The sequence below is a fragment of the Chlorocebus sabaeus genome, chromosome 29, assembly GCF_047675955.1.
Source record: "Chlorocebus sabaeus isolate Y175 chromosome 29, mChlSab1.0.hap1, whole genome shotgun sequence".
Classification (NCBI taxonomy): domain Eukaryota; kingdom Metazoa; phylum Chordata; class Mammalia; order Primates; family Cercopithecidae; genus Chlorocebus; species Chlorocebus sabaeus.
This window is the reverse complement of record NC_132932.1, coordinates 796,050-823,263: the sequence shown is the minus strand read 5'-3', so window position 1 is coordinate 823,263 and position 27,214 is coordinate 796,050. Positions and strand designations below refer to the sequence as shown.

Genomic DNA, 27,214 nt, shown 5'->3' with positions numbered 1-27,214 from the left:
CGAGTGAAAGAAGGTGACTGAGCCAGGAGGAGAGCACAGATGGCTTGGTGGTGGTATGGTGTGGTGAGTTGTGGGGAGGAAAAGAGGGGGGTCTGGGAGAGGTTGGGGGCGGGCGGAATGAGGACCCTGTTTTCCTCTTTTCGTTTTGCTGTGGGTGAAGGAGAGAGAGAGAAAGAGGGAAAGTGGGTGGGGAGAGAAGCGAGACAGATGGCAGAGTGGAGAGGCGGCAGCCAGTGCCGGCACTGCCCAGCCTGGGCGGACCCAGCTCCCTCCGCCTGCCAGCTCTCCAAATGCCACCCTTCCCCCATCCTCCCCTCTCCCCATCCCCCCAGCTTGGCACTGATCTCGGGGAGAGAGAGGGAGGGAGGCTGGGCAAAGAGCATCTGTTCCCTCCATTCTCCCAGCTCCATCGGCTGCCAACCTAGGGCCATCGTCTGCCTCCATCACCCCTCCGCCCGCCCGCCTACCCACCCAATCCCAAATGGGTGCTGGATCAGGTGCTGAATCTGGCTGCCTCCTCGGGTACCAGTCACTGTGTATTGCTGTGTGTCTGCCACCGCTGCCTGGCACTCATGGGGCCGTGTGTGTGTGTATGTGTATGTGCGCACTTGTACGTGTACGCATAAGCGTGTGCTGTATGTGAGCCTCCTGGGCATGGGTGGGGGTTGGCATTGCGGTTGCCAATCTAGTGTCCAACCAGAAGGACAGAGGGATGGAGTGGAAGAAGGAGGGGAGAGGCGGGGGCACGAGTTGCTTCATGCTGCCTGCTTACAGGCATTGGCATTGCAGCTGCCACCCTTGTGCCCACGGAGATGGGAGGAGGCGAGTGGAGGGCGCAGCAGCAGGAGTCCTGTGCTCTGGGAGGAAGGCTTTGTACATGGGAGCTGTTGGCATCACATCTGTCAGGCCAGTGCCCAGAACTGGGGCAATGGAGACTAGGGGATCCAGGAAGCAGGGAGAAGGGGCAGGAATGTGTTTCTGACGTTGCTGTCCCTCTAGAAGCTCAGCTCTGAAAAATGGTTGGAGTATGAGGTGATTAGTGCTCTTCCAGCTTGAGAAAGTAAAGTGGTGGAGAGAGTAGCCAGGGAAGTGCCAAGAAACAGTCTACGAGCCAGGGAGAAGGGAGTGTGCCACCGTACCCAGGGAGAACTTGTTGGGGCTGGCAATCTGGCTCTTTGTCAGAGTATTGAAGGAGACAGCAAGGGGACCAGATGTGAGGTGGGTGGGTACTGGCACTGCCCATGGCACCTGGCACAGGCTCTGGCATTGTGTGGAACAGGGGAGGGCGACAGTGCCTCTTGCCAATCTGGTTGAGAGGGCAATGGTGCCAGGAGTGAGAAGGAAGGAGGTGAAACATTTCGGGAGGTGGGGTGTTTGGGAGACCAGACTTTTTTCCTGCCAGGTCCTCCTTCCCCTTCCCTCTTAGGCATGGGGAGTGGAGCAACAGACGGAGAGTGGCATGAGGACACAAAGGAGGAAGCACACCATTGCCAAGACCTCAAGGAAGAAGGATGGAAAGCGCTGGCAGTCCTGCCTGGCCCCCAGCCAGTTCCCTGCTGAAGATGGCCAAATCCCCTTGCCTGGTCTGTATATGCCACTTTTGCTGGGGTGGAAGGAGGGAAGGGCTGACTTGCTGAGCTGGGCTCTAGAATGGGAAGGGTACCTTTCTGCAGATCCCATTTGGACTCTCCACTTGAACAAGTGAGGTGTCTGATTTTCCTCTTCGGTACCTTCCTCTCCTCCCCCTCCCTTCGCCTCATCCCCATTTCATCTTTCATCACCACCTGGGTCCTACTGCTTGGCACCCAACCAACTGGATGCCGCCACGTTTGGCAGTGCTGCACTGGCACGTGAACAGTTTCTCAGATCCTGGCACTGCGGCAAACCCAAAGCCACCAAACATGCTCATGATGGCACTTGGTGGCAGTCAGGGAGAGGGGGCTGTGCACATAGCGGTGCCAGGCATTGGGTGGAGCTCTGTGTAGGGAACTGGCATGAGAGGATGCCCTTAACAACTGGGCTGAGTCAGCACTCCCTCGTCAATCCCAGCTCTGCCTTCCTCCCAACTAGATATCCACCTCCCTCCTACCCTTACTGCCCCCAAGAAAAGGATTTAGATGGTACCATACTGAGTGTTTGAGCACCATGCGAAAGGAAACGAGCACAGAGGGACAGGCTATAGCACAGGCTGTAGACACACCCAAGGCTCCAGGCCAGTAGACCATACATATCCTTGGACAACAAGAACAGAAAAATAATACCCTAGGAGGGTTAAAGGAGGTGGAGAGAGGGACACCAGCTGTGTTGTTACCAGGATGGCACAAGAAGAGATTGGAAGGCAAGTAGGAAGGAATGACCCTCAGACTTTGCTCTTGGGTGATGGGGTGGTTTGTACCTATGCATATTTCATTCTGCCTTGTACCTTGTGATTTGCTGAGCTGTGGTTGAGATGAACTGGTTCTTTCTCCCTTGTTAAAAGGTCCATATTCAATAATAGTCCTAGGAAGATGGAAAGGTGCTCTAGGCCTAGAGAGGTAGACAGGTGTTAGGAAGACAAAGGGTCTTGTCCTTCCAGAAAGAATACGCAAGGCACCCAGTTAGAGTTGGATAGATTTCCATATCTTTGAAATCCACCCCAAGAAGGGAGATGGGATCAGCAATGATCCCTGGTAGAGGGGGAGGCCCCTAGGAGGAGAATCCCCAGCAACTGTGGTGATACAGACTAGCCCTCACATAACTAGACCTTGGGCCCCCAATCTGAAAGAATTTCAAGTAGCTTTGGCTTTCCTAATGACTGGGCAGATCTTCAGTTCTGGAAGATTTGACTGTGGGTGATGTGGAAGGGAGGCTGGGTGGCTCTGGGAGATAGGACCTGCCCAGAGGTAGGAGTAAAGTCCATGCTGGGCTGAGCTGCTCAGGGCTGGGGAAGTTCTGATTTCAGCATCTCTGGAAGTGTATGGCCACTTCAGAAGAAGCAAGGTGTTTTCCACAGCAGAGAAGAAAGCAGGGAGACACTCAGCCAAAGTGGTGAGTGGACAATGTTTATATCTTTTCTCCTGTTCAAGAACAGCCAACGTAAGCAGAAGACCATGGTCAATTTCCAGTATGTTGGCGGTGGGGGTGGGGGTGATGTCAGAGTGATGAAGTCGACAAATCTGAGGTTATGATAAGCCCTGGTGTGGTAGCCCCTAGGGTAGCAGGGTTGGTCCCTGGGTGCTGAAAAGATGGGGGCAGGTCACAGATATGGTGCTAAGCTCTCTAGGTCAGTGGTTCTCAAACTTCAGAGGGCATAGAATCTCTTCAGGAGTTTCTGATTCAGTTGGTCTTAGGTGTGGTCTGGGAATATGCACTTTACATAAGCACTTGTGTTGCAAGTGGACACTTGAAACATTGAGAAACACTGTTCTGAGAGATGGCAGTCACCTTTAGGGTGGTTGATCCAATCAGGGTTTCCCTTGCCTTTTGCATCTGTCTTCCCCAAACTTACTCATGTCTTTATGCTGACATGTTTGGGGATATGTGTGTTGTGGGGTGTGTGTATGCATTTTGAGTGGGAACAGTAGGAGGAAAAGGAGAGATTGTGAGGTTGAATCCAGCAAATGTAACTTGTTAGAACAGTGATCCTCATTGGCAGTAGTTACCACAGAAGAATCCTTTAGGGAACACTTTCAAAATTCACTCTTCCTTCACCCCCCAGATTCTGATGACTGGCTGCCCGTGGGTTTCTGAAACCTCATCGTTGAGAATCACTAGCTTAGGAACATTGCCAAGAGATTATTCTCTGTGATCAAGTCAATATTGTGTAGATTTTGTGGCTAGGTACAAGATGGGTCCTGGAGGCAGGCCTGGGTTCTGGGTAATGGAAGTAGGGATCCACAGAGTATAACTCAGCCTACTGTTGATACTCAGCAAATGGCAGAGGATGCTGTTGTTTGAGCACTTGGTGGAGACATCTGGAAATGAGCACTGCATGGGTCATTCTTCATGTCCAATTGAGAAGACTTAGTGCAGGGTTTGGTATCAGGGAGGACTTATAGATATGGGACAGTACTGAGCCCCTGCTGATTACTGGTTGCAATGTCTTAGCCATTGTTTGTGTAAGAATATGTGTGCAGTTGGGTGGGATTATGAGTCAACCTCAGGTGCTGCATCACCTTTCCCCCTCTTCTTGGACAGGTTCAGCTTGCTCTGGTCTACCTATACTCAACCTGCTTCCCCATTAGCTTCTGGCCAGACTTCTTTCCATGGCTGTGGAATTGCAAGAAATACCATACTCAGACTACTGACAGAGAATAATGACATTTACCCCTTGTCTGTGCTTTGTGTGAGGGCTGTCTGGGTCCTGTATATCAAGGAGCATCACTGGGTGGTCACGCAATTGCAATTTTATGTTCTTCCCATAATGTGTAGTTTCTCTCAAGAGGAATTGCCTTCATGATTACTTCCTATCTTTCCCCAAACTTGGTGGGCCATGGTCTAGGTCTTCTGCAAATGTCCTCTCTCAAATTTGCCTTCGTCCGATCTTTTTATAATGTATCTGAGCTATAATCCTGTAGACCCTGAGGCTGGGTCTATGGACTTGTAGCAAGAGCTTTCTCAGTATAAAGGCATTTCTTCCCAATTCAGTCTTCTAGAAATGACACTTTCATGGCTTATAAGTTTCTGACTGGTTGCTTCTGAGAGAAATGGTCCCCCAATACCTGGCCATTCGCCAAAGTTTACCCTGTGTTTCATGGTGATATCACATGAGTTTTCCCAAAAGTTTCCTCCTAATTTGCCTCCTACATATCTCTTCCCTGATGTCCAGAATAATTTAAGGTCCTCTCCCCATAGGGTTTTTTGTTTGCTTTTTGTGACTGTGAGGAGGGGAGTGGACCCCCCAACCATGTACGTGCCCTCGCTACTGCCATCCCCCCGTCACCTCTTGACTGCCAGCAACGGCTGGGTATGGGCCCAGTGCCCATCCATTTTCAGGGCTAGTTGATTTGGCAGGTGAGTTGTTACACACTCCTTAGCAGATCCTCTCCCCATATGTTAATACTCAACATTTGGTCACTTTTCCTCTTACTGGTTACTTTTTCCTCTCACTTTCTGTGTTTATAAGTTTTTTTCTACCTACTTTTGTGTGAGGAAAATTAGCATGTGTTGGAGGGTGTTTCTGCTTATGGGAGTATAGGTCATAGGTCTTGGGGTATGTCCCTTGTACTTATACATATGCCCATGGGGCCCCATCCTTGCTGGCACTGGTGTGTTTCTCTGTAGCCCCCTCTGCTGGGGTCTGCTGCTGTTTCTGAGGGTGTGTTTGTTTCACTGGTATAGTAATATACATGGAGCTCTGTATTTCAGATTTACGTATCTTTCCAGGGATGAATGACTGTCTTAAAACAGATCACGGTGGTGGAGATTTGGAGAATCCGTGATCTGAAAGTGGTTATAAGCCCTGAAAGTGGTTAAGAAACAAGTACAAAGAATTAAGCAGATGGGTGCTATTATGCCTGGAATAAAAGGCTTGCTTGGTTCTTAAGCATGCTTGTGTAAGTATACTCCAGGGCTAGAGGGGTGGGATAGAAACAGATTTCTTTATGTGGTTCTGTTGCAAACTCTGTCCTGTTTGGCCATTAAGGCTTCAGATTTTCTCATATTCTTCTAGCAATGTTTTTGCTCCTAGTTGAGGATTGGACACCTTACGCCATCCTCACACAGACTCTGGTTTAGAGCAAAAATAGCCAAGATCACTTTCACCCCCTGCCTCTCGGTCTGACCCTGGTCGTTAAGTAGGGCAGAGCTCAATTTGGGTGCCTCTTTAAGGACGAGTGTATGTTAGAAGCCCTAGGGTGGGGGTGGGGGAGGTACCGTAAAATAGGTGTTATTGTGCCAAATGGTTGAGTTAAGCCTGTTACTCCACAAGAGAAGTGCCATGATTTAATTCTGGTGACTTGACATTAACCTCTAGGATCCTGCAAAGGATTGTGCTGACTCAGCCTTCTGTCCACCAGAATGCCCACTGTGTATTGCTCTCTGGAGCAGGAGTGCTGCCGCTAAGGACTTCTGGTCTGAGAAAGGGGCTGGGGAGGAATGCTTCCAGCCACTGGGAACGTGGAATGGTGCCCCCTCAGGAAGCATGTTAATTGACCTAAGTCAGCAGAGTCAGCCGAGCTCTTTTGCCCCCCAAATTCCAGGGCTCCAGGTAAGTACAGTGACTTAGCATCAGCTCATATGTGCTGTTGGGGCTGCACACGGTATTGCCAGGCCAGGGTATTGGGTGTAAAAAAAACATGTTGCGTGACAAGAGGACGGGGGATTTCTGGTTACGTCAACTCTTGGTGAAAACACTCATAGTTCAAACTAAAGCCAACCTACCCTGGCTGTAAATTCTTAACATACAGGACACCACACCTCTAACCATTCCATGCCAGGTGTTTGTCGATGATTTCTTTAAAACGTTTCCTTTTTCTCGTTTTTGTTCTAAGTTGTTTTTGGTTTCCAACTTTTATACACAAGTCACATTCCCAGAAAGCACAAGTGGAAAATCTTCTTTCCTCAGATACATGCTGCTAAGAAAATAGTTTTATACACAGAATTTCAACAGGAGAGAGAAAAGGACAGGGAGGGAGGAGTACCAGAGAGGCAGGGAAAGAAAGGTGGCAGTGAGCGCAAGACCCAGGTGGCCAGTTTCTCTCCTGTTGCCTAGATTTGTGACTGGCATTTTTGGTATCAGAAATTGGGGTGGAATTACAAAACTAATTCCGCCTAATTTGCTGTTAGTTAGAAAACTAACTCCACCCCACCCCTAGTTTGTTAGAGTTGGAGTATTTTAGAAGTGAATGGGAGAGGAAGTGAGACTCACGGAATATATGGGGGCTACTGACTGAGCTGAATTTTCTCTCCCCTCCCATCCTGTCCACATGTAAGACGCTGCTTCAGTATTAACATGTTCACAGAGTGATGTGACTGATAGAGCAGAAAACCTAAATCCCAGGGCTGGGCGAATTTGTATGAGAATATGAAATGGATAATGATAAAGCAACAGTCTGAAGGGGAGAGAGGATGGAAGGAGAACACCTTGAAAGAGAAGTGGTCTTAGGTACAAGAGTAGTAGGAAAAACTATCTGGAGGACATGGGAATTTTGCAGACTTTTCTTTGCTAAAAGAAAACATGGACTTCTCTACCCCATACTAGCTGGGCTTTAGGATTGCCAGAATGATCACCTGATGACTATAGAAACCATTTGCTTAGGGGTAGGGAACATTCTTCTAGGTTCTGTTGGTTCCCTTGGTGATAACACCCTATCAAAGATTGACCTGTGCTTCAGTCATCTCCTTGCCCACCCCATCCCCTCAATTCCTATCAGCTCTAGACCCCCCTGAGTGTCATGGATGGATCCTGACTCCCTTGGGAATGCCTCCAACAGCTGCTGCTTAATGGAGGAGCTGGGCTGGGCTGGACTGGAGGGAGCAGGAGCAAGGGCAGAGGACAAGGGGGAAGAAAAGGAGATTGGGGGGAAGGGAACAAGGGATCCAGCAAAGGTGGGCCTCTAGGGAGGGCAATAGGATTAGGAGTTTGTGAAAAAAGTAAATGCAAGGAAAAGGTAGGAGATGAAAGAAAGGCAGATCTCAGATTCAGAAACTAAATACACCCCTCACCCCTTTCTTCCTGGGACTGCCAAGATACTTTTGGTGACACTGATGACACTGACTTTTCTAACTCATAGCTGGAAATGAAGGGCTATTACCTGTCCTAATAAATATCCAAGTCAGGGAACTGGGACATGTCTCTCCCCAGAGTTCAGGCTCTTCTCCCTATATTGCCAGCTCCCACCTCTGAGACTGGGCATAGCCAGGGGAAGGTTGCACTGACTTCAGTCCTTCGAGGACCACCAGACCCGTAGCAAGGAACTAAAGCTGTTTGATCTTCCAAAGATGAGGTGGTTTAAAGAAACCCTTAAACCCGGGGGTAGGGGTGGGACAGGGAGTAGGGAGTGACACAAATAGGAAAAAAACACTTGTTTGATGGGAGAGTTTTTTTTTTTTTCTGTATTTTCCAAGTTTATGTTTTTCTTTAGTTCATTCCTCTGGTCTCCATTTCTCTCTTTTGTGTGCGTGTGCACACACTGTCTCGCTCTCGTTTTTTTGGTTGTGTTTCAGTTTTTTTTTTTTTTTTTTAAATAACTTTGGATTTGCCATTGGTGGGCAGTGCCTGTCCCTGGAGGCTGGACCCTTATGTGGCAGGGCTAGGACAAGGGGCAGGCCCACGGCTGCTGAGAGGATCTCTGTGTTTAAAGCCTTTGAGAATAAGTTACTGCAGTTCCCAGGGTGCAGGGTAGGGATTGGCAGAGGGGTTTCTGGTGGCAGCATCCCCTAGAGTCCAGGCCGCAGGGGCTCCCCTGTCAGGCAAGAAGAGGGTTAGGAGGGAGAGGGTAGGGAGAGTGAACCAGAAGCACTTCTCCCATGCCAGCCTCCAGTTTGGTTAGAGTTTTGTGGGCTCCCTGCCCATCCCAGGCTCCAACTTTAGGAGCCAACTGAGCATTTGGAAAGAGTTTGTGAGCAGTATGGTGCTCTAGACAAAGGGTTAGGAAGGAGAAGAGGGGGTGGCAAGTTTGTTTTCCTTCCCCCTTCTCGGCCTTGGGCTTTCTTTTTCGTTTCTTCTTTTTCTTCTTTTTATCTTCTTTTTCAAAATTTTTTGGTGTTTTCTCAGTGGAACATCATGGGATAACGTGTGTGTGTGCATGTATGTGTATGCATTTATGGGGATGGGGAGCTGGGAATTCAATGAGGAAAAGGAAGATAGAACCAAGGATATATTTTGTGTGTGGTAGGCAGACATGTATGAATAATTAGGGTGCCAAGATGGGTGTATGTGTCTGTGAAGATGGGCAAGGGCTACATCTGCAAGGAGCTGAGGATGAGGATCAGTGTGTGTGTCTGTGGGGATTGGGAGGAGGCAGGACTCTGCTGGAGGTGGGGTGTGTGGTGCCCACTGAGGGTGGGAACTGAATAGTTCCCGTGAGGTGGGCGGGGCCAGGGGGTGGGGTGAGGGATTTGAGCTCCCACCAAACACCCCTTGGGGTACAAGAGGGAACCCTGAGGCCCTCCCCTCTTCCCCATCTTGGTTTATCTGTTTATAAAGCTAGAAGTGTAGAGGTAGTAGTAGTTTTTGGGTTGGAGTCCGTGTGAGGTAATCTTGCTTCCTCTTTGGCAAAAGCCACAGCAGCCGAGGCAGCAGTGGCGGCGTTGGTGATGGAGATGGGTGGGCCCCCTTGAGGTGGGGCTGCCTTGCGCCTGTGGGCCGAGGAGCGCAGGTGGGAGGCCAGGGCTTCACGCCCACTCAGCAGCACCTCACATGCCAGGCAGTGGTAGGTGCAGATGGGCACCCGCAATGGGGGTGGCATGGAGCCCCCAGAGCCCCGCCCAAAGAAGCAGAAGGATCTCTGGTGGGCAGTAGCTGGGGCCTCCCCGTCAAATGCCATCTTGCACTGGCGGCAAAGGTAGCGATGAGTTACATCCACGGTGGAGATGCCAGTGCTGCCTGTCAGCAGCTCATCAACCTCACCAGCCTCCCCCTCCCCTGGAGTGGGCAGTTCAGGAGGCTTTGGAGGTGCTGTGACTGTGGGCTCAGGGGGCTGGGGTGGCGGCTGGAGGAGGGCATTCGGTAGCAGCCCAATGAGGGTCTGAGGTATCACGGGGTTCATGGGAAATAGCCCCTTCTTCATGCCGTAGAGCTGTTGGAAGTAGGCCCCCTGTAGCTGGGGACCAAAGACAGCTGGTGGTGCTGCTCCCCCAGTAGGGGGCAATGGAAAGGGCAGGAACTGACCCCCTAACAGGGCTGGGACAGTGGTCTTCAATGCTTTGAGGTTCTTGAGGGCATCATTGGAGGAGCTGGTGGGGGCTGCAACTGGCTTTCGCTCACCGGAGACCTTGTCCCCCAAGGGCTCAGTAGGAGGGCCTGGGACAGGGTCACTGGTGCCTGCTGTGGAGGTGTTGGTTTGGTCGGGCACGGGTCTCTGAGGTAAGGGGCGGCCTGGGCCAGCAGTCTGGACCACTGTGGTGGTAGGTAGGACCGAAGTGGCGAGGCTGAGGAGGCCTGAGGAGGCTGCTGGGCCTAGGAAGATGAAAGGAAGGATGAAGGATTAGCCATCTCCTGTCCCATCATTCTTTCTGCCATAGGCCACCTCGAGCCACACACACCCATTCCCAGCACCGGATTTCCATGCCCCTTCCCTCCCTTCTTTCCCCCAAGAGCCTGACGCAAAGGAGGGCCACAGGAGATTGGACATGGGAAGAATAAGGAAGGAAAAGGAAGGACATGTCATTAGAGGGGGATGTTCTCTGAAGTCCAGCTCCTCCCAGCCTCCCTACTCACCTGAATTGAAAGGAGCTAAGTTGCCCAGCGGGGGCTGAGCCAGAGCTGGACCAGACAAGAGGACCGGGGCCAGGCGAGGCAAGGTTGGGGCAGCCCCGAGGGGCATGGAGGCAGGTGTGGTCGCAGGTGGGGCCTTGGGAGCTGGGGGAGCCTCAGATGCCGGGGCCAAGTCGTAGCACTTGCTTTCACTCTTCAGCTGGGCTCGGACTGCCTCCTTGAGCTTGGCCAGGTGCTGACGGGAAAAGAGATGGCCTCGGCAGGAGACATAGAAATCATACTTGACATCACAATAGGGGCAGTCAGTGCGCTGGGCTGCTAAGGGGCCCTCACTGCTGCCTCCAGTGCTCCCAGCGGCTGCCCCCTGTAGTTTGGCCTTCTTTTCCTTGGCACGAGCATTCTGGAACCAGACCTGGATGACTCTCTTGGGCAGCCCAATCTCCTCTCCCAGAACCTCACACTCCTGCATGGTAGGGGTGCGGTAAGCTTCATAGCAGGCTTTCATGATCTTCAGCTGCAGGCTGCTCATCTGGGTCCTGTAGCGCCGCTGCCCCATTCCGTCTGGAACACCAGTCCCACCTCCAGGTCCCCCACTGGTCCCTCCAGCCCCAGGGGATTCTGGTTCAGCTAGGCTGGAAGCAGATGAATCACTCAGATCTCCTGCAGACAGACTGCAAGCCTCACTCTCTGGAGAAGCTTTAGGTGGTTCCTCCGGGCCCTCTTCCTCACTGGGTGGAGGGGGAGGTAGGAGAGGTAGAGGTGGCTCTGGTGTTGGGGTGGTGGCCTCTTTCCCAGGTGGTAGGAAAGGCAGGGGCCCAGAAGCAAGGGTGGCAGTGGGGTAGGGAAAAGCAGGTGCTTCCCTCTTTGGGGCCTCCCTTCCAGTGCCATCATCTACCTTGCCTAATAAGAGGTTGAACTTGGGCAAGGATGCAGGGGTGGCTGTGGCAGGCGGTTTCACTGCTGGACTAGGCACTCCCCCAGGGGTGCTTCGAAACTGGCCTTTCCTCTCCCGGGCCCTGGTATTCTGGAACCAGACCTGTACCACTCGCTTTTTGAGCCCCACCTCCTCGGAGATGCAGTCGAGCATCTTGCGTGTTGGGTTGGAATCCTGCATGTACCAACGGTACAGGATCTCAAGCTGCTCAGGCAAGATGGTGGTACGCAGGCGCTTGTCCCTGGGGGGCTCGCCCTCCCCTCCTCCCCCTGCTTCACTGCCTGTCGGGGACAAGCTGCCGTCCTCATGCTTCCGTTTGAGAGGTGGCCCTGGCATTGGTGAGGTGGCTGCCACCAGGGGGTTTCTTTCCCCAAACACCAGCAAGGGCAGATCTAGGAGTTGGGGAGGAGCACTGGGCTGCAGAGATGGCAGGAAATGTAGTCGGCGGTGACTGGTCAGGAGGTCCTGACTGGAGAAAGAAATGGCACACTGGTCACAGGTGTGGGCTGGGGAAGGTGATGGAGTAGCCTTCTCTTCAGACTCTTTGCCTCCTGCCTTTGTTGCCTCTGCTTGGCTCAGCTCCTCCCCATCTGGAGGCTCTGGTAATGGACCCTCAGGCCCTGCAGGGGGTTCAAGGCCCTGTTCCTCCTCTACTTCTTCTTCCACCTCTTCCTCCTCTTCCCCTCTCTCTGCCTCTTCCTCCTCCTCTTCAGGGGTCTGGTCATCATAGCACTTCTTGAGGTGGCGCACCAACTCAAAAACACAGGAGAAAGTGGCGTGGCAACGCCTGCAGCCGGAGGCTCCCCCAGTGCCTCCTCCGGTTGGCATGGACCCACCCTCACAGGCATTTTTGCGTGCTTTCTGGCGGGCGTTCTGGAACCACACCACCACCACACGGCTAGCGAGACCCAGCAGACTTGCGAGTCGCTCCACCTCTCCGTCTTTGGGGTAGGCACTAGTCTCAAAGAAAGACTGCAGGGCTTGGGTCTGGAACTCTGTGAACTTGGTTCTGGAGAACCGGCGGCCGGCAGGCACCAGGGGAGGAAGATTCCCTCTGGAGCTTTCTTCCTCCTCTATGGGCCAGTGTCCCCCTGCTTGACTTCGCTCTTCAGGGGCACGGGTCCCCCCTGCCTCAGGCTCTGGGACCAGGAAGGGTGGGCCCAGATGGGGAGCAGGTGAATCCAGAGACCCATCAGGAGGTTTGGGGGGCTCTGCAAGGGGCGGGTATAGGCTGTCATAGCTCTTTCGAAACTGAGCAGCATAACGGCTCAGGGCTTCAAAGGGCAGAAAGCGGCGGTGGACATGTTCCTCATGTGTCTTGAGGATAAGCATATTGGAGAAGAGTTTCCCACAGGCCCCACAGGTCAGCTTGTCCCCACCCCCGAGGGTCTCAGGTGGGGGTGGGGTGGGGGGAGGGGGCGCAGCTTGCTTCCCTTCATTGTACTGGATCACCAGCTCAAAGCCAAAGTTTTCTAGAAGGGCTTTGGCTGCAGTGCGGGCAGCCTCGTTGGGCAGTGGGTGGGGGGGTGAGGAAGGCCCTGCCTCATTGCCCTCTTTGGCCATGGGGGGCCGCTCCCACTCCTGCTCAGCCAGCTCAGCCTTGGGAGGTGGGGGTGGAGGAGGAGGGGCGGCGGCTGGCAGGGACAGCACAGGTGCAGGCCCAGCTAGTGTCAGCTTGGGCCCCACCTTGAGATCATGGAGGTAGAAGGGCAGGAGCAGCTGCTGCTGCTGGAGCTTAAGCAGTGATTCGGGCACCAGAGGGAAGGGGGGCAGGACTGGTGGGGTGAAGAGAGGGGCTGGGAATCGATGCAGGTCCAAGGGAGGTGGGGGAGGGGACAGGAAAGGCAATCCAGATATGAAGCCACTGGGGTCAGGGCCCTTCTTCTCAGTGCCCACCTCCCCCTCTGTCTCGCCTTCCTTGGGCTCTTCTTGGCTGCGTTCTGGCCCTTCAATCTTGGAATCAGTCTTGGTTCCCCGAGAGCGAGTCTGATGCAGAACTGACCGCATGTGGATCTCCAGGGTGGAGCTCTGGTTGTAGGAGACTCGGCAGACTGTGCACTTAAAGGGCTTGTCTGTGGCAGCAGTGGTGGTAGGTGGGGCACCAGCCTCTCCCCGGGCAGGGGCAGAGGGGTCAATGGCAGCCTTCTTCATCTTATGCAGGTGGGAGACAGAATTATAATGAACCAATAGAATATTCTTCTGGGTGAAGGACTCCTTACACACAGTGCACTTATAGGGCCGGGCAGGGTCCAGAAACTTGTCCAGGGCAAAGTTGGTGGTTTTCCGATAGGTCAGAGGGTGGCGAGAGTCAGCTGGAGCTGGCTCTGCAGAGCGGAGCTCCCCAGTGGTCCCCTCTTCCTCCTCAGCCATGGTAGGCGGAGGAGCTATGTCTTCAGCTTGCGCATCAGGCTGAGAGACTGGAGATGGGGCTGGAGAAGGGGGTTGACCAGGACTTCCCGAGGGTTTGTCTGGGGCCTCAACTGAGGCCAAGGGAGGCTCAGGAAGAGGATCTGGACTGGCTTCTGGGGTCAGGTTAGGGCCTTCTAGGGGAGAGAGAAGAAGGTACAATAAGCAGGGAACTTCGTTTAAGCCAGACCCCACCCACTCAATACCAGGGCAGTTGACCTTGGCCTCAGTCATCTTCAGATGGCTCACGGAGTCCCCTTTCCTGGTACCTTGGGAGGTTTGCTGTTCCATTCCCTACCTGCTGTCTGGTCTCTGCTGGGTGTAGGCTCTGGCCCATGAGTTGGGGGTTCTTGGCCATCGTCCAGAGGGCTTAATGTGGGTCCAGACAGCACTTTGGTTGTAAATGTCATTTCTACAGTTGTAGCCTGCAATGGGAAAAAGCCTAGTGGCTTCACCACTACCCGCCACTGCCCCTACGCCACTCCTGACCCATCTGCCCTACACCTGTACCTGTGCCGAGATCCCTTTCCACAGATCCAGCCTCCTGTCTGGACAAACCTCCCACCTAATTGCTGCTTTTGCTACAGATGAGAGAGCCTGGGCTGCTGCCTCTCTTATCTGGCTTCTTTCCCCAAGCCGGAAGTCATCGTTCTGGCAGGCTGGTGCCTGCTGTTCAGCAACTCTTCTCAGGACTTAATGGAAGTGAAACAGAAGCCAAGTTTTCTCATCTCTGAGTAGAGGCAGCTAGACAAGCTCAGTTCTGAGTCTCCCTCTCTAAAATCCAACTTCAAACCCATGAAATGCTACCTTTGTCACCAACACATGCACTTGCCTGAACACTCCTGCCTCTTCCTCCCCTCCTGGACGGCCCTAACAAGACCTTGTCAGACCATCCGCAGCCAGCCAACACATGCACTTGCCTGAATGTTCCGTGCCCCCAACACACGCACTTGCCTGAATACCCCTGCCTCTTCCTCCCCTCCTGCATAGCCATAATAAGGCCTCGTTGGACCATCCTCACCCAGCCTGTACTCACTACAAGCAGCAGCTTCTCAACGCACTCGGGCACCACGTTGTGAAGGTGGCTAAGGTGGAAGTGCAGGGCAGGCCGGCCCACCAGCTGTTCCTGGCACAGTGGGCATCTGTACTTGGGCTGCACCGCGTGCTGGGAGAGTGTATGAGCCCTCACCTGGCTGGACTCTGGGCTCAGGAAGCTGCAGTATGGACAGCAGTATACCTGGAGGGTACATATGGGCAGTGGAGGAAGTGTCAGGGAAGGATAGGGTCCACCATCACATAGTCCTTTGGATGCAGCACTGGCACCTACTCCGGTTTTTTTTTTTTTTTTTTCCGAGATGGAGTATGGCTCTGTCACCCAGGCCAGAGTGCAGTGGCGTGGTCTCGGCTCACTGCAACATCCGCCTTCCAGGTTCAAGCAATTCTCCTGCCCTTAGCCTCCCGAGCAGCTGGGATTACAGGCGTGTGCCACCATGCCCAGCTAATTTTTGTATTTTTTTAGTAGAGACAGGGTTTTGCCACATTGGCCAGGCTGGTCTTGAACTCCTGACCCCAGGTGATCTACTCGTCTTGGCTTCCCAAAGTGCTGGGATTATAGGCATGAGCCACCACGCTTGGCCTCTCACTCCTAATTTAAGAGGAACTAGCCAGATAGGAAAGCATTACAGCAGACCCAGCCTCCAGCCACTGTCCTGAGAGCTGGCTCCTCCCCACTTTCCCTTGGACTGGGACAAAGGCCTAGCTTAGGCCGCTACCTTGTACTTCTTCTTTGGCCCTCTTCCACCATCCCGACTTCTCTGCCTTTCCTTGGTGTGTCTTTCCCAGTCTTTGCTGCCTGCCTCAACTCTCCAGCTAACAGATGGCTCTGTACCTACTGCCCCCACCTTGGGTTTAGTTTTCTTTTCTTACCTATCCTATCCTGCCTGTGTCTTCTCTGTGAAATGGTTCCATTTCCTCTGGGCATTTTCTGGACCCAGATGCTCCTTGTCCCTGCCCACTCTGCCTCTGTGAACTGTCACCTGAAGAGGGGCCCTACCTGTCTGCTCAGAAGCCAGCTCATCCTCCCTCAGGCTCAGCAGCTCCCACCTTATTTTCCATCTTTCTTTTTCCTTCTTCTTTTTCCTAATGTGAATAAACACCACAGCTTCCCCAGTGGCCCAGGAAAATTCTGGCCCGGCCCTCTCAGCACATTCTTAGCCACACTTCCAGAAGTGTGAGGCTGCCAGAGGCTCCACCATCACCTGACTGCCAGACCTGCCCAGCCTGCATCCAGGCTGGCGCCAGTGGCACAGGCCTGTGTGTCAGGGAGTGGATGACCATAAAGGAAGGGGATCTGGATGCTCATCTTAATGCGCCTAGCCCCTGGAGCAGACATCTGGAAGAGGTCTGTTGATGGGAGCTGGAGTTAGGAAGAAAAGACGCTGAGGACATAAGGCATTACTTCAGCTTGCAGTAATGCAGTAACACTGCGTATTGCAATAACAATAAATGTTACATATTGCAGTCCAGTTTGGAGAGCTGTGAGGCACAGGATGGCATCTCAAACCTGAGGCTGGGAATCCCCTCAGAACCAACTTTCAGGCCACAGAGCTGCCATTCCTGGGTGCTGCCTAGGTCTGAGTCCTGGGGATTTAGAGATTTGTGGCACATGCTGTCAGCGTGAATCATTTGGTTGGTGCCTCTACCCTTAGGAAGGGGGTGCCAGGACAGTTCCATCCAGGCTCAGGGCGTTTTGTAGGGTAGGAACACTGGTGTCTTGTTGTCTTTCTGCTCCGGAGGGATAAAGAGCTAGGCAGTAGCTGGTTGTTTGCTTTTGCCTTTCTCTTTTCATTTCTTTACTGCTTTCCTCCCCTCCTTCCAGCATGTACCCCCACTCTTTCCTACTCTCAGCACAATTCCTTTATTCATCTTCCCTCAAGTTCCTGCTGTCCCCCTCCTATCATCTCCCTCTGTGCTTGACCCTGCTGGGCCAGCTCTGCCCCTCAAAGTGCTGAACATGTGGAACTGGACCTGGGTGGAATTTCTTAACTGTGCTATTCTGAGTGAAATAAGTCAAAGCATGACAAAATTAGGTCTGCCTTTAGAATATGAGCAGATCTCAGTAAAGCCAGGCCCCCACTTCAGCTCTTCCCAGTTACCCCAATTCTGACCGTGGTCTGGTTGGCACTGTCTCTGGAAGGGCCAGTCTTGTTTTCTGTCTCTTCTGAAGCTGAGGATGAAAGAAGAGGAGATTAAGGAACCCTGACAGCCCTCAAGATGATTTGTAGCAGACAGCTTCCAGGGTAGGGAGTTGGGCACTAGGGAAAGGGCAGGAAACTCAGTAGATAGGTGAGGCTTGGCAAGGGCTGACTCTGGGTCAGTAGGATGGTCAGGTCTGAGTTCTCAAAAAGGGCAGAAGTGCCTAGCCTCTTGTGACTCAGCCTCCCTTCCCCCTGATGAGCCCTTTAATCAGTTTTGGTCCTTGAGCACAGACATTGCTGGGCTCCTGGATTACTGCAAGGTCCCACGAGCATCTCAGAATGTAGGAGGTACTGGGGGGAAGGGAGGGAAAACAGACCAGAAGAACAACTCACCCAATTGTTCTGTCTTGTTCTGGGCATCTTTCTCAGGGGTGGGTGGCTCAGCTAAGGGGGTGACAGGAGCCTTCCCTGTGTAGGATGGGGGAGAGTCAGCTTAAAGAGGTGTTGTGGCATCAGGGAATGGAGGACATAGGGCAGAGGAAGCAGGACAAGCAGCCAGTCAATGAAGGAGAACATGGATGGATCAATCAGCAGGCAGGAGAGTATGAAAAGCCAACAAGAAACATCCACACAGAAGACAGAGGGAAAATTACAGTATTAGAACTGGTAGGGCCTAAGAGATCATTTTATGAGAGTCCAGCTCCTATCCTTTTATAGAAGTCCAGCAGTAGACAGCAGAAACAAGACCAAACTCAGCTCCCTGTCTTAACTGACCCAGGAAGTGGGAAGCCCCAGAAATGTAGTGGGAGGGGCACTGAAGAAGGAAGCCTCAGTTGAATGGAAGCAGCTGCTGCAGTGAGCAGGAAGTGGCAGGTCTAGCTGGAAGAGGAGATTACCACTCAAGTAAGAATTGACAGATGTGTAGGAATTTATTTTCGGTGGCAGCCTAATTAAAGTGTTAAAGTTCCTTAACTCCATTCAGCCCTGCGCCAGGATCGTTAGCTATTGATCTGGGCCCCTCCGGCACTTAACTCCAGCCAGCATATTGGCAATTCAATTAGCACCAGTCAATGCTGCGTGTTCCTGGCTCCTGCTGCCCATGCCCTCGCCCTTGCCCACCACTGGCTCTACAAAGCCTGATGCCCATGTCCACCTCTGGCAGCCCCTTCCAGGCTCTTCTCCTGCACCCTGTGGATCAATGCCTCTGCTGGTACAACCTCAACTGCCTAAGGGTGACTCTAAGCCCAGCCCTAGGGCTGAAGACCTCCTAGGAGACAGGAAGAGGCTGGGAAGCTTGTCAGGGGCCTGTTCTCATCCCTGCTGCCTTTGGATCATGCCCGCGGCTCCTATCTCCTTCCAAGAAGCGCTGGCCCAGCACAAAACAGGTTATCTCTCCTTCCTGCCCAGCTCCAGCCTGCCACCCTTCAGCATTACTAGGACACTAGTCACTACTCAGAATCACTAGGTGGTTCCTCTTCACCCCCTCCCAGCAAAGCCGCTGCCCTTCTTTGCCCTTCTACTCAAGGTAGCCTCCACGGTGCCTGACATGCTCATTCTGTCTATCCCTTCACAGCTTCTTCCCGTTTGCTATAGGTGGCCCACAGGCCCACTTCTCAAACTTCCTTGTATCCCTAATTCCGCAGCCCCTGTGCTCCCCACATCCTGCTGCCCTCCCTGCCCAGCTCTTATTCTCCAGTCCCCTCTTCCTCACCGGGAGTCCGGAGCTGCCCGTGGCTGAAGCTTAGGATGCTCTGAAGAGCTGTGAGTCCTTCCTCAGCAGCTGGGCCATTCTGTAGCAGCTGCAGACGCCTCTGGGCCTGGGCATCACGGTGGGCAGGTGCGCGCAGGTGTTGCAGCACAGCCAAGCGGGAGGGTGTCTCCCACGCACACAACAGGCAGTGGTATAGCCCCAGCTCTGCCCCTGCCTCTGCTCCCTCCATTTCCAGCAGAAACTAGAATCATGGGAAGAGGCTGGCTGAGACCCAGAAGGGACATGCCAGATCTCAGGGGACTTTCTTTTTTTTTTCCCCCCGAGAGTCTTGCCCTGTTGCCCAGGCTGGAATGCAATGGCACAATCTCTGCTCACTGCACCCTCTGCCTCCCGGGTTCAGTGATTCTCATGCCTCATCCTCCCAAGTAGCTGGGATTACAGGCATGGGCACCACACCCGGCTAATTGTTGTATTTTTAGTAGAGATGAGGGTTCACCATGTTGGCCAGGCTGATCTCGAACTCCTGACTTCAAGTGATTCTCCTGCCGCAGCCTCCCAAAGTGCCAGGACTACAGGCGTGAGGCACCACATGTAGCCTCAGGGGACTTCTTGCCTCCCCTAAGGGAGACTGACTAGCAGCAGCCCCCTTCCCACCCCTCACTTCCTCCTCCTGAACCCACCCCCCTTTCCCTCCTATGACCACCTACTTATTATTGCTTGCTCTCCCCAACCCTTTCTCTTTCTCCTACCACTCCTGGACTCCCTCCCAGCATGCAAATGGAGTCTGGTTCCATCCTCTTGAACCTCTGGTGACATGACAAACTGAGCTGACACCACCCCTCCCTCAGGGCCAAACACTAGAAGAGCTGAATAAAGTCTGTTTCACTTGTCAGAGTCTACTCTTCTTTGGTCTCTTTCTCCATATCTGTCACTTTGTTACCCTGGTACATACTTTGTTACGTGGTGCATACTTTCCTTTTTCTCCATTTGTCACCCAGGGTTTTCCTATCACTTTCTTATTCTGCATCTCCTCCCTCCATCCCCATTCCCTTCTCCTCTTCCGATGGCCCTTTCTGACCCAGCCTCACCTTATATATTTGGCTGTTTTCTTCGTGGGCTGCACCCCTGGCATGCAGCTGCATCTTCTCCTTGCTGTTGGACTCAAAGTCACAGATGTTGCAGCGCAGGTGCAGCGGAGAGACAGACCCATAAGGAGCCCCATCTCCCAGGGACACTGGGGAAGGGGTGCCCATGGCCCCACCCCCCTCCCGCAGGTGGGCTGCCAGCTGGTACTTCTGAGCATGTTTGTCAGTCTTGAGGTGGAGTTGGAAGTTGGCCTTGAGCTGGGTGCCATAGCAGCAAAGCTTGCAGCGGTGGGTGTCACCAGCCACCTCCTTCCATTCAGCTTCCGGGAGGCTCCGGCCTATGCTGCAGTGGTAGAGCAGCAGCTCCAGGTTGTCTGTGCTGAAGACCTGGCACACTAGGCAGCGAAACACCTTCAGGGACGGGCTATCATCTGGGGGTGGTGAGGTGGGCAGGCTGTCGGATGAGGAACCCAGAAGCTGACTTGGAGGCAGGTGGGCGTCAGGGGATAGGCTTCCAGGGGCTAGAGGACAGAGACAGATTAGTGGCCCAAGAAAGAAATGGGGCAGGGTGGGTTCACTATGTGGGGAGGTGGGTTAATGAGTAGGATAGTGCTCAGAGGGACTTATGGTTACCTAAGTTGGGAGTTGGTCCTTGGGAGAAAGCAAGGAGTAGAGTTTGGCCCTGGGGAGGAGAGAAGAGGGAAGAAGCACAGAAGCTTACCGGGTGTGGGGAACTTGCGGGCAGGTGCTCCAAGGTGGTGGAAACCATTGAGAAGCAGCTGGGCTTCCAGGGGCTTGTCTGGCCTCAGCCCCGGGCCAGGCAAGGGAGTCTGAGGCTGCCCTAGGGCCTGGGGCCCAAAGTACTGGAAGAGTTCAGGGTGGGTAGTGGGGGGTAGCGCCTGGTGGGGGAGGAGGGCCTGGCCCCATCAATCCAGGTGGCAGGCCCAGCGGCAGCCCCTGGTGCAGCATTAGGACATTCTGCATGTGCTTCTCAGAGGTCATATGGATGCGCAGGTTGCGGGAGATGTTCGTCTCGTAGCTGCACACCTTGCACTGCCAGGATGATTTGGTCTTAGGCTCTTTGTCTCCCGCGGAGGGTGTGAGTGATGCCTCTGGTGGACTTCCCTGCCCACCAGGGCCCGCCTGGAAGCCCTGCAGGTTGGCCAGGTGCTTGTCAGACTGCATATGGATGCTGAGGTTGCCTTTGGTGGTGGTAGAGTAGTTGCAGACATCGCAGCGGTAGGGTTTGTAGCCACAGTTGTAGCTCTCTCCACGAGCAAGGCGGGGATGGGCGCCCCCAGCACTGCAGTAGCTGCAGTGACTGTTGCTCTCAGGGTGCTTCTCTCGCATGTGCACATCCAGGGTCTGCTGGTACTTGTAGTGCCAGTTGCACTTGGGACACTTGAGTGTCTTGCAGGAGTTGCGTGAGTGGAGCAGGGACATGTGGCTAGACAGGCTGAGGCCCTGGAAGGCTGCAGGGGCTGGGGTGTAGTCATCAGCTAGGCGATAGGGCTGGGGTGGGTCACTGGGGTCTTCGGGGGAGCCCACTGGGACAGGGAGAGTGCCCCCCTCCTTGGAGGTGGGTGAGCTTTGGTTGAGTGGGGGGCAGAGCCCTCCATCCTCTTCTTGCCCCTCAGGGAACCAATCTGGCCCTGCCTCGCCTGCTGCTACTGGCGATTCTTTGGCTTGGGTTGGGCTGGGGTCCCAGGTGGCTGTGGATGGAGAGGGTGGGCTCAGGGCCATGACTTCTTCATCCAGGAGGACAAGGGCCTGGACTTCTGCCTCAGGGGGGCCATCCTCTGTCTGGGCCACATTCGCCTCCATGTTCACTGTGCTGCTGTTGTCAAGGGGTATGTCGGAAGAGGGGCGAGCAGGGAGTTTTGGTTCCAGAAAGCTTATGAGGGCCTTGCAGCCTTCATCCCCCTCCTGGAGCACAGCTGGGCTACCTGACAGGCCCTGATATTGGGCAGGGGTTAACTTCACCCCATGAGACTGTGTGTGGCCCATGAAGGCCTGGGGCTTGCTGAAACCCAGGCGGCACAGAAGGCAGAGCCAGAAGACTGCCACGTGGTTGACCCCGCTGTTCCCCATGGGGCCATCTTTGGGATCTCCGGGTGGATTTGGAGCCAGCTGATAGCTCCAGAAAGCTCCATGCCTTTCCTCACAGGCAGCCGGAGATGGTGCTGAGGTATCATGGGACAGAATTTGGTTAGAAGAGCTAAAGCCTTGGATTGGGTCAAAGCCATGTTGGATGTGAAGGGCAGTGAGGTGTGAGGGGGGTGGGTAGGCAAGGAAGGGAAGACTGGGCTCTTCCTTGATGCCCACCTCACCCCAGGGGAAGCCCTTTGGTAACAGGAGTTCACTGCCACCTGGTAGGGACAGCCTGGCCACTAGGTAGGCCTCACCTCCAGCTGTGAAGAATAAGTGGTTGCTCAGGTCCATGGGAGGGAGCCCTTCTTCTTCCTCCTCCTGCTCCTTGTCCTTTTCCACCCCTGGGTCATTTGGTGGGAAGTGACCACAGTCAGACCCTTCCTGGGGCTCCCCAATCTCCTTTGGTGGGACGAAGCCACAGCCTGACTCCAGGGGCTGTCCCCCTGGCTCTGAGGACCTCATGTTCTCAGAGGTGGAGGGGGCAGCAGGGGGATCTTTGGTGACAGGATCAGAGGGGATGCTGGAGGAGGAGGTGTCCAAAGGCGGGGATGGGCCATTGTGCCCAGGGGAGGGGGTGGTACCAGTGGTAGAGGCTGAGTTAAGGGTGGCCATGGTAGACGGAGGAGTGCCGGGGGCTCATGTCAGCGTGACAACCAGTACCCTGTAGGGAGACAAGGAGAGAGCAGTGCTGTGAGGCTGCAGAGACCCCAGCTGGGCAGCTAGATCTCTGGATACTCCTGTCCCATCCTCTTCCCTGAACACCAGACTTAGACACCACTTTGCTAACCTGAAATTTCACTTAGTGTCTAATAGGCTTCAAAATGTAATATGTCGAATATCAGTACTCTTCATTTTATTTATTTTATTTTATTTTATTAATTAATTTTTTTTTTTTTTTGAGATGGAGTTTTGTTCTTGTTGCCCAGGCTGGGGTGCAATGGCGCAATCTCGGCTCACCGCAACCTCCGCCTCCCGGGTTCAAGCGATTCTCCTGCCTCAGCCTCCTAAGTAGCTGGGATTATAGGCATGCGCCACCACACCTGACTAATTTTGTAGTTTTAGTAGAGACAGGGTTTCTCCATGTTGGTCAGGCTGGTCTCTAACTCCTGACCTCAAGTGATCCGCCTGCTTCGGCCTCTCAAAGTGCTGGGATTATAGGTGTGAGCCACTGCGCCCAGCCTAGAACTCTTTATTTATCCCCTGAACCTGCTCCTCCCCATCTTTCCTATTTCAGAAGTTGGTACCAACATTTATCCAGTTGCTTAGGCTAAAAACCCAAAGTTTTATCTTGCCCTCACCCACTGGACATATCCAATTCAACAGCAACCTCTAAAACATGTCAGTCCCTCCATTTATCTCCTTCACTAACACCATCCTGGGGCCCGCTGAAATCCGGGCAGCACAGATGGCAGGCCATTATTATCTCTTTCCTGGACTAACACAACAGACACCACACTGGCCTCCCACTTCCACTACTGCCCGCTACAGTATATTTTCTCTCCATCTAGCAGTCAGAATGGAGGCTTTAGTTCTTGCTCTATCTTTAGCACAGAAAACAATGCCTGCCACAGTCAGTGTCTTTTGAATGGCAGAATTCTAGGAAAGACCCTCAGATTTTCCATACCCTGACGAGGTAAATTCCCTAAGTCTTGCCAGAGATAGGGCATAATTGATTTCCCCTGGCATGCAGGCACCATGCTTCTCTCCAATGCCTTCCAGATCCATCTCTGGTCACAGCATGTGGAACAGATGGGAGCTTCTCTGGTCAGCTGAAAGATAACAACTAGTCTGTTGCCTCCTCTTCCTCCCGAAAGAGGTAACAAATAATAAGTAATAGTAATAATATTACTAATAGTTATGAAGGTACTTATACCATGGTCCTGGCACTGTTAAATGCTTTATATTAATCATCTCATTTACTCTCACGGCAACCTTATTTTACAGATGGGGCATCCAAGAAACAGAGAGGTTAAGTGAGCTACTGAGGATCACACAGCTGCAAGATGGTGAAACTGATGGGGCACTGAGTAAACCCCAAAGTTGTGGTCTAGACTTCTCCACCCAGCTAGACTGTCCCTTGGACACAATACAGGCAAAATGAGACTCCAAAGGACTAGAAATGAGGATTCCAGGCTGGGCGTGGTGGCTCACATCTGTAATCCCAGCACTTTGGGAGGCCGAGGCAGGCAGATCACCTGAGGTCAGGAGTTGGAGACCAGCCTGGCCAACATGGTGAAACTCTGTCTCTACTAAAAATACAAAAAAAAAGTTGGGTGTGGTGGCGCATGCCTGTAATCCCAGCTACTCAGGAGGCTGAGGCAGGAGAGCGGCTTGAAACTGGGAGGCAGAGGTTGTGGTGAGCCAGGACCACGCCATTGTACTTGAGCCTGGGCAACAAGAACGAAACTCCATCTCACCAAAAAAAAAAAAAAAAAAAAAAAAAAAAAAGAAAGAAAGAAATGAGGATTCCTGGGCTCCCTCCAGCTGACAGAAGCGCCAAGGCTCCCGTCCTTTTTTTTTTTTTCCCTTCTAAATCAGGAACCTCCCGCTCAAACTCACCAATTCCCATGCCTCTCCATCCTATACTTCCCCCAAGGTACCAATTGGCTCATCTACATCCTCTCTAGCTCTTGTATTAGCAGATCTCTAGTGATTAAACTGGTAGTGCTTCAGGCCAGAGTGCTTCGCGTAAGGGGCGAGGGGCATGGCCTCTCTTTTCCTGGGCTACCTCTAACCCTCACCTCCAGAGTTTTTGATTTGGAATGGGTCCTCAGTCTGGCCCCAACCAACCTGAAGGCCCCATTCTTGCTTCCCTCCTCCTCCTGGGGGTCTAGCCAGGCGTGAAGTCAGAGCCACTAAGGAACGCTGAGTGGGGTGGGATTAGCATGCTAATGAAAATGCAAATCAGCAGCTGGGAAAGGGGTGGAAGGGATGGGGAGGTCAGGGGAGTTGGAGAACCAAAAGGGAAGTGAAGGAATTGGACTGAGGGGAGCTGATTTCTAGATAACCAGAAAGCAGAAGCCCTCAAGTTGAGGGAGAAAGGTATTCCTCCTACAGAATCCATCATGGGGGAGAGAGGTAAGGGTGCTGGTTTGTGAGGGTCTGTTATTCCATTGCTACCCACAGGGTGGGCCACACCGCCCTTCCACTACCCCACCTGGTGGGAATAACTGACTCTGGGCAAGAGGCCCTGTCCTGGGCCCTGCCGCCAAGAGCTGCACACAGATGGGTGCTCTCTCCCAGCCGGCCCAAGCGCTAGAGTTCACCCTCCCTACGCCTACCAGCTGCTTCCTGGCTCCTGACTCACCATGCTCGATCACAGCTCAGAGTAGGGCTAGGCAGACCTAAGCCCCAAATCCTGCAGTAACTCCCAGAACCTCTCTCAAAAGCATCTATTTCCTAGAAATGGAAAAAGACATAGCTGATTCCTAGCTAGAAACCAAAGGAGCTTAGCTTTTGGCTAGCTTGTAGGTGAGACTCTGATCGGCCGAGGGTAGGTTGGCAGCTATTTAAAATTGCAAATGTCTTCCCCACCTCCCAACCTAACCCTCCTCCTCTTTAGGAAAGAATTTCAATTGCAAATATATCTTTGCCTTAGTACATCCTCCCCCAACCCCAACTTCCCCTCCGCCTTCTTGGAGCTTCTCCCATCACCCACTATTTATTACAAACCTTTAGCTGCAGCAATTATTTTTTCACTTTTTTTCCCCTCATTGCATTTTTACTCCTCCATCTTTCCTTCCTTCCCTCTTTGAATTGCTACGTCCTTTTCTTTGCCCTTCCTACCTTGAACTGGAGACAGCGCAGAAATGGACAGGCCTAAGAGTCATCCCCCTCCTGCCACCCCCAAGACCAAGATTCTTGCTCATTCTCAGACCCATCGCCATTCTTCCCTTTAGTTCCTGGCTTTCCTTAAGGGCATCCTCTATCCCTGCGGACACATCTCAGGTGTGGGTAGAGCGACAAGGCGACTGCTGAAAGGCCCTGATGTTGCTGTCTCTGAAGGAGGCAAGAGGAGGAAGAAGGAAGAGGGTGGATCTGGTGTAGGGTGGAGGTTGGGGATAGTCCAGGAAAGACCTGGGTAGAGGCAAGGGCTGGGGGCCTCTGTGAAGGAGAGGGGTTAGGGGAGACAGAGCAGGCAGTGGCGGCGGTGTGATTAGAGAGGAGATTGATGTGAAGGGGCGCCACAGACGGCAGAGAGAGTCAATAAAACGAGAGGATCACATTAGAGGCGACAGAGAGAGCTTTAAATTACAAGGCTGCTGCCACTGAGGGGGATGGGAGGAGGGAGGCCTGGAGCCATGGGAGGGTGGAGAGTTCTGAGGGTGTAGTCATCCCCTGAGATGAATCTTGCAGTTCCAAAATGTCCCTTAGTCTCCAGAGTTCCCTGCGGCCCCTTCATTCTACCCTCCTCCCCTAATGCACTATTTCCTCACAAGGCTGAAGAGGGGAGGAAGGTGAAGATGAAGAGAAAGGTGTGGAGAAATAGTAGACATTTTTTCCTTTTGGTATTGCCCTCTTCCTCCGTCGAGACCCAGGCCTCTATTTACTTCTCAGGATGAGAAAGGAAGGTTGGAAGTGCTACTTTCAAGGCTCAGTCTGGGAGTTAATGTCCTATAAACAAAAAAATATACACAGTCATAATTGCTGAGCTGCAAATATTCTTCCATGGGAGGTGGGAAGATACACATTAGGACCCAGAAAGCTACTGAGAGAGAAATGTGATGAGACAGAGATAAGAGGCTCAGATGTAAAGTTGCAGAAACACAGGTGGAAAGCTGAAAAGGCAGGCCCTGACCGAGCAAAATCGGGGAAACAGTGAGACTTAAGGATTGGAGAATTACAAGAGACAAAGGGCATGGGCAAAGGAAGGACCAAAAAACTGAAGTCTGAAAAAGGAGACAATCTGCCCCTCACTGAAGAGGAGCCAGGTCGTGGATTCAGGCTGGCCAGCAGAACTGGAGGCAAAGCTGACCAGGGGTGCTTCCTCCCATCCTCCAGCAAGACCAGGACCCCAAGGCGGCCCCCTCCCACCTCTTGCTGACCAAGAGCGGAAAAGAAACACTACTGCTCCCTAGTGGTTACAGAGGGGATATCGCCAAGGAGCTGGCAGGACTAACGGGACCTGACTGACTTTTTCCTTCCTAACTACCCTCCAAAAAACAAAACTCTCCTCCCTTTTCTTCAAACCCAACTCCATGGCAGAGGCTTTCGAAGTGAAGTCTATCAGGGCACCATCAAGTTTGCATACAATGATATTCACATCAGGGCCTTCCAAACAGTTGTTTTTCATTTTCTGAGACAGGATTTCGCTTGGTCTCCCAGGCTGGAGTGCAGTGTCACCATCTTGTCTCACTGCAGACTCTGCCTCCT

At 53.0% G+C, this 27,214-nt stretch overlaps 1 protein-coding gene and 1 long non-coding RNA gene across 8 annotated transcripts; one reads left to right on the top strand and one right to left on the bottom strand.

Moving 5' to 3' along the window:
- On the top strand, positions 1 to 23,939 carry LOC140710662 (uncharacterized). Of its 7 annotated transcripts, none has more exons than XR_012091763.1 (3): positions 1 to 497; positions 1,403 to 6,187; positions 23,561 to 23,939. It is a non-coding gene; the product is annotated as an uncharacterized lncRNA (long non-coding RNA). The 7 variants fall into 7 exon arrangements; XR_012091760.1 differs by having other exon boundaries at positions 1 to 3,027; positions 4,834 to 6,187; XR_012091762.1 differs by having other exon boundaries at positions 1 to 4,992; positions 5,365 to 6,187.
- ZFHX2 (zinc finger homeobox 2) lies at positions 8,826 to 22,598 on the bottom strand. Its single transcript, XM_007990901.3, is given in 10 exon segments — positions 8,826 to 10,099; positions 10,361 to 13,834; positions 13,996 to 14,122; positions 14,734 to 14,934; positions 16,865 to 16,923; positions 17,288 to 17,362; positions 18,606 to 18,846; positions 19,694 to 20,211; positions 20,412 to 20,580; positions 20,582 to 22,598. Coding segments are annotated over 10 exon segments (7,716 nt in total). The 5' UTR covers positions 22,454 to 22,598; the 3' UTR covers positions 8,826 to 9,119.
- Positions 23,940 to 27,214: the final 3,275 nt, after the last annotated feature.